General features: G+C 36.7%; 2 protein-coding genes across 2 annotated transcripts; both read right to left on the bottom strand.

The window, feature by feature from the left end:
* Positions 1-916: 916 nt before the first annotated feature.
* On the bottom strand, positions 917-1846 carry LOC117792115. The gene is made up of 3 exons (XM_034632105.1): positions 1664-1846; positions 1232-1601; positions 917-1169 (listed from the first exon to the last, which is right to left on the bottom strand). Exons 1-3 carry the CDS (start codon positions 1841-1843, stop codon positions 994-996), a joined length of 726 nt encoding a protein of 241 aa, XP_034487996.1. The 5' UTR covers positions 1844-1846; the 3' UTR covers positions 917-993.
* Positions 1847-4936: 3090 nt separating this feature from the next.
* On the bottom strand, positions 4937-5872 carry LOC117792272. Its single transcript, XM_034632332.1, has 3 exons — positions 5697-5872; positions 5258-5630; positions 4937-5195 (listed from the first exon to the last, which is right to left on the bottom strand). Exons 1-3 carry the CDS (start codon positions 5859-5861, stop codon positions 5020-5022), a joined length of 714 nt encoding a protein of 237 aa, XP_034488223.1. The 5' UTR covers positions 5862-5872; the 3' UTR covers positions 4937-5019.
* Between the last annotated feature and the right edge of the window lie 1232 nt (positions 5873-7104).

Below are 7104 nucleotides of genomic sequence, written 5' to 3'. Positions count from 1 at the left end.
AATTGAAATATAACAACAATCGAGTCGTAAATGATTCGCACAGTAAAGAAACTGAGTCAAGATGTTTTTATAGTTTTTAATTGGAAAATTTACTCAAGTAGTTCGAGGTTACGAGAGTTCTAAATATAAAAATAATTAGATTATCATAAAACTTAAAAAACTTGATGAAAATTGTAGTGGCAATCCTTAAAACAACATACAAAAAACATAATGAAAATAACGATATAGAGAAAAACCAAAAACGTTACAGTGTTGTTTGCGATTTGTTTGTTTAATTGTTGAACAAATATACTTACTAAACTTAGCATGTATTGAATTGTGCTTATATTGAGTATTTAATTGCACAATTCGAAAATTAAGCCATTTAAGTTGAGCACAAGAAGGGAAATTAACAAATGAATTAATTGATTATAATTTGCCAACAACCTGAACGCTTTGTATGAAATTAATATTAAAATTAACAATGAAATTAATTTGTGAATCTTATTACTAAGCAGATATTGTGAACATATTTTTAAGCCAACAAACAAATTACAAAAATTGCATACATACATATTTAGTATATACACACATATAAATATATATATATATATACATTAGCATAAACAAAAATATTTATTACAGATGTGTGCTGACCGTTGCATATTTTTCGGGAAAATGCTTTCAAATTGCGTTCACACAGATTTCATATACAACTAAATTTGCAGCAGGATATTTGCATTTTTTATGGACACGGCTCCAATCATTAGATGCACATGCTCACACCAGCAACACACCCCCACATGGACACACATACAAACACACACACACACACACACATACCTGCCACGTGAACCAGAAGGAAAACATGCAACAAAGTTTATACAAAATACATACATAAATTATAATAAATTTATTGAATAAAAAGAAAAATGCATTCATAAAACAGAAATGTTTTTAATACTTTCAGTTCCTTTCTAAATTTGTTCGCCTAAAGTTAATAAACATTAGCGTCTATACGACAGGTTCATCGGGTACAGGCACAACTACAGGCACCTCTGCCTTTAGGGAATCTTCAATAATGTCACGGGCGGAGTCCAAAATGCTCACGTCAGCGCAATTCTTAAAGTTCTCTTGGGCACCACAGCCCATGGCACCAGAGCCATCCTCGCAGACGCCCCAGTTATTGCCTATAAGGGGATGAAAGTGTATGTAAGGCTGGTTGGGACTACGAGTTGATTGTTTGACTTACCAGCCGTGTATGTCCAACGAAGAACGCAATGCTTGCAGGTGATGCCGCTGGGCAGTTCCAAGGTCTGATTTGTGCTGCCCGTGAGGGTGCCAATATGGAGCTTTCTGTTGCCATCGATAAAATTGAGAGGATACTTATTGAAGCATTCCTCCGACTCAGTGCCAGCTTCATCCAAGTTGCATAGGTCGAATGTGAAGTATCCCAGATGATTGGCAGTAATGAGCACATTGACCTCAATCGATCTAACCCCAATATAGGTCTTGACTATAACACCCTTGCCGTAAGTGCCACCGAGCTCGTTAGGTCTCGGTTGGCTTAGACTATAATCATCACCACACAGACCACATTGACCATCGTTTTCAGTTTGTTTCTATAAAATAGATCTCTGTCTATAGATAGAGTCCTTGGCAGCAGAAAAGACTTAGCACATACCCAAAAGCCACCGCAGTAGAGTCCACTGTCATCGAAGTTTTTGGGCGCCGTGGAATCGTAACGCCAACGGGAAGATCGACCCACTGGACTCAACATCATGCCATGAGCATCAATCTGCCAAATAAAACAACATACTGTCAACACCAAAGTGGTAATACTGATCAGGTTGAGGTATTTCATTTTGCTTTGCACTTTCTAGTTCTTTCACTGAGCTCCAACTCTTCTTAGCCAAGGCTTATATACATTGTTAGCCTTATCATTATCAGCTAACATTATTAGGGCAGGTTTTGAATTTTCGAATTATTATGACAATGCAAAGCGTTCTCATATAAAATTTATAGGATTCTTATCAGTTTCTTCTACAACAACTTTACTTTTATGGGGTAGAAATTTTGGGGAATCGTTATATCACTCCAAGAATTGGCCCGATCTTTATTGGCCAAAACAACTATGACACACGCTAATAACCCACAGATTGGTGCCGCTTTCAGCAACATTAAGTCATTAAAATATAAAATTAATTGTATAATTATCATAAGAATTATGATATAAGTTATTAATAAAAGCAAATCTATCTTACATTTTACAGTGTCTTACACTTTTTGGATACAAATACGGTAACTGTGTTAATCATTATCGTACAATCGTGTAGCCACTTGTTTTACTTATTTTAATTATTTGTTGTAACTTATCTTAATAATTATTAATTATTCCGTTAACGGAAAGTTGGGTACAAAGCAGTTCAAACTACCAAGTAAGAGAACCGCGTGTCTTCAAAATACACAAGCAGTGCATATGCCCATGATAAGCAGTGATCATTTCCAACTACGAGCACACCTTGGTTTTAAAGAAAATAAAGCAGTGCAATGCTCATGGCAAGCAGTGTAAATTACCATTTAAAACAACGAAGAAATTAAAAGTACACAGTTAATCAAAGAAATTAAGTTCTCACAATATTTAAAACAAAATGCTCATTTTTTATTAAATTTAAATTTGGTTTCGATTCAGTACAAAATTGTTAGGCATTAAATTACAATTTAAGCCTCAATCGAATCAACCTCTTCGGGAACAACTGGATTAGCACCGTTAGCCAACTCCTTAACCAAATTGCGACCCCAGGAGATACGAACATCGGCACAGTTCTTGAAGGTCTCTTGTGGACCGCAGCCCAGAGCTCCGCTGCCATTTTCACACATTCCCCAGTTGTTGCCTATAAAAGTATTTTATTCAAATAACTCTTAAAATTCTTATCAAGCAAACAGTCTTACCTCCGACATAGGTCCAGCGAAGAACGCAATGATTGCAAGTGAGTCCCTGAGGCAGAAGGACGGTCACATCGAAGTCGTCTCTCTGGCTACCAATATTCAGTCTGTCGCTACCATCGGGGAATCGCAGGCGATTCTGATTGAAGCACTCCTCGGACTCGCGGCCAAAGGCATCCAAGTTGCAAAGGTGGAACTCAAAGTGACCCAGGTGGTTAGCGGAAAGCTTAATGCCTACTTTAATAGCATTGGCGGCGGCATAGCTCTTGGTAATGACACCGATTCCACCATACTGACCACCAATTTCATTGGGACGAGGTGGTGCTGTCGAGTAGTTGTCGCCACACAATCCACACTTTCCACCGTTATTGACCATATTCTAAATGGGTCGAATGATTAATATTAATTTCAGGCCGTACATGTTAGTTGGTTTCTAAACACTCACGCTTATACCGCCACAGTAGAGCTCACCGTCATTCCAGTTGGGAGGCGCAGAGCTATCGAAACGCCAACGGGAGGAACGACTTGGAGGATTCATCATCATGCCGTGAGCATCGATCTGATGCAGGCCAATGGCCAGAAGGAGAACCACACTGAGCAGGTACTTCATAATGCTACCAATTTTACTTTCACTTTCACTTTGCCTTCTACTGAGCCAGCACAGGCTTTATATTCCTTTAGTCCCAACATTATCTTTGATTCGATTATCGCCTGAAGAGTTTTACGATGTCCATTCAACTGCCACTTAATGTTATCAATCATACATCATGAACGTGAAAAGTTAATAAGATGTATCATCTGTTAAAGATATACTTTGAGTACTCGTGCGCCTGTGTAAGTTGAATCATCAGGAACCTCGGATAACCATCTCTAAGAGGCACAATAAAATTGACCATTAAATTGTCAGCGAAATGGCTATCGGCGTGTGAAGAATTTAAGATGCACTTATTTATAGATTTGTTCCAAATTCGAGCCAAAATAAAAAGTACAAAGCAATTTGTGGGGGCTCAATAGATCGTCGTCTTAGCTTATCATCAGGTTGAAAATATACAATCTACCTACTTTTAGAATTCTTCATTTAATCACACTTACCAGCATTAATAATCATGATTATCTGATTTTAAATATTTCTTAGCACTTAGTATTGATTTTGATTAGCTTTTGAAAGAGTTCTGGAATCCAGTCGTTATAAATTCATTAAATATTTCCTCATGAACATTTAATTCATATGAAAATAAAATTTAGAATATTAACATTAAAATACATATATTAAGCACACAAAACTATTTAAAAGATTGAAAATATAACAAATTGAATTTTTATTTTGTGTTTTTGAATAACCTCCAAATTTTAATTGTTGCTTTCAGAATTGCATAAAGTTTTTGGCAGCAATCCTGGAAGATTAGAAAGATTCGATTCCAGTCGAAGGAAATGTCGACGACATAACAGTCTGGTCTTAAAGTGATCCATGCCCGAACGATTATTTAATTTACAATTATTCTTCTCTATAAGAGATTGGCTATTAACAGAAAGCTTTGTTAGTCTGCGTGGCTTTTGGGATTGTCAAATTAATTTTTACTTGGTGACTTTGCAACCAACTAGTTGGACTCTCGCAAGTATCACCAATTCACAATAAAGACATAAGACCCGAAAAGCCAGACATTCACCCTCAACAGAAGTTTAGAAAGGGGCCCAACTATGACATCTCTTTGGCTCCGCCGCATATTTACTGACTAACGTACAGAAAATTATCCTGTATTAATTTTTACAATCAGTTAAATTTGAATGTCAGATACCGATTTTCACAGACGAACTGAGAGTAATAAAGTATAAAGCAGTTCAAATTATCAAAGCAACAAACAGCTTGGCTCGTAATTTGCACAAGCAGTTCAATTGCACCGAGTAAGCAGTTTCATTTGGCAATTGAAATAACAAATTGCAATTGCAATAGAACACTTTTAAATACTTTAATGCGCTGAGGTTGATCAATGAATTATTTCAATACACACAATTGTTTATGCAAAATGCTCGTATTTTATTAAATTTTCATTTGGTTTAAATTCAGTACAAAATGTTAATGTATTAACTTTTTAATTAAGCCTCGACGGAATCAACCTCTACAGGCACAACTGGATTAGCGGCATCGTTAGCCAACTCGTTTTCCATATTGCGGCCCCAGGAGACACGCACATCGGCACAGTTCTTGAAGGTTTCTTGGGGACCACAGCCCAAAGCTCCGCTGCCATTGGAGCAGTATCCCCAATTGTTGCCTGTAAAAGAGTTTTCGATTGTAGAATCATTTTTTTAATTGGCAACAAACAAACAATTATACCTCCGATATAGGTCCAACGAAGGACGCAACGATTGCAAGTAAGTCCCTGAGGCAGAAGAATGGTCACATCGAAGTCGCCTCTCTGGCTACCAATATTCAGTCTGTCGCTACCATCGGGGAATCGCAGGCGATTCTGGTTGAAGCACTCCTCGGACTCGCGGCCAAAGGCATCCAAGTTGCATAGGTGGAACTCAAAGTGACCCAGGTGGTTAGCGGAGAGTCGAATACCCACTTTAATAGAATTGCCGGCGGCATAGCTTCTAGTAATAACACCTGATCCGCCATACTGACCACCAAGCTCATTGGGACGAGGTGGGGCCGTCGCATAGTTGTCGCCACACAATCCACACTTTCCACCGTTATTTGTCATAGTCTAAATGGGTAAAATAGTGAATGTTAACTTTGGAAGCCACAGTCGATTGAAATTCAAAATACTTACACTCAATCCACCACAGAAGAGCTCATTGTCGCCATAGTTGGCGGGCGCAGAGCTATCGAAACGCCAACGGGAGGAACGACTTGGAGGACTCAGCATCATGCCGTGAGCATCGATCTGATGCAGGCCAATGGCCAGAAGGAGAACCACACTAAGCAGGTACTTCATAATGCTACCAATTTCACTTTCACTTTCAATTTGTCTGGCTCTGAGCCAGCACAGGCTTTATATTCCTTAAACTCCAACATAATCTGGGATCCGATTATCGCCTGAAGAGTTTTACAATGCCCATTCAACAGTTTATTTATCAATCATACATTATGCACGTGAATAAATACCAATATCATCTCTTACAGATATACTTGGAGTACTTCAGGGACTACGGATAACCATCTCAATGAGGCTCACTAAACATTACCATAAAACTGTCACCGAAATGCAATCGGAATGCGAAAAAATTTAAATCATACTTATTTATAGATACATATATTCAAATTTCCCAAATCTACCGGAATCGAAAGTGCAAAGCAATTTGTAGGGGTTCCATAGATCTTTGTACAGCTTATCACAAGTCAGTACATTCATTCATTCTACATTTGTTTGTTTACCTATTCTTATCAGCATTATTAATAATAATTACCTGATTACACAAAGAATTAGATTTTGTGAAGAGACCCATCGAAGAAGCTATTTTTGTATTTATTAATAAGCTATCAAAATAAATTAAATTGATTATATGACGGATTTATTTATTTTAGTTAAATAGACGTCATAACAAAATAATCACATAACAGTAAACGAATCTTTGGAAGAAATCGAATGTGTCATTTTTCAGTTCAAAATACTACCTAGAGGTCTAAAAATATCAATTTTTCTAGATGATACAAACTTAAATGCAGAATCAATTTAAAGGCCAAATCATGATCAAAATGACATTCCGCTTGAAAATCGGTTAATTTTTGATGAAGTTATGAGTGATCAAAGTTATTGAAAAAATGTCAAGGGGTAAGTATGGAAAATTGGATGATAAATGGCTTAGTATCGAAAAAATATAAATTTTTCTAGATGATACAAATTTAAATGCAGAATAAATTAAGAGGCCAAATCATGATCAAAATGACATTCCGCTTGAAAATCGGTTAATTTTTGATGAAGTTATGAGAGATCAAAGTTATTGAAAAAATGTCAAGGGGTAAGTATGGAAAATTGAATGATAGATGGCTTAGTATCGAAGAAATATAAATTTTTCTAGATGATACAAATTTAAATGCAGAATTAATTAAGAGGCGAAATCATGATCAAAATGATATTCCGCTTGAAAATCGGTTAATTTTTGATGAAGTTATGAGAGATCAAAGTTATTGAAAAAATGTCAAGGGGTAAGTATGGAAAATTGAATGATAGATGGCTT

This window comes from Drosophila innubila (assembly GCF_004354385.1).
Source record: "Drosophila innubila isolate TH190305 chromosome 3R unlocalized genomic scaffold, UK_Dinn_1.0 2_E_3R, whole genome shotgun sequence".
NCBI classification, from domain to species: Eukaryota; Metazoa; Arthropoda; class Insecta; order Diptera; family Drosophilidae; genus Drosophila; species Drosophila innubila.
This window is presented reverse-complemented; position numbering and strand designations above follow the sequence as displayed.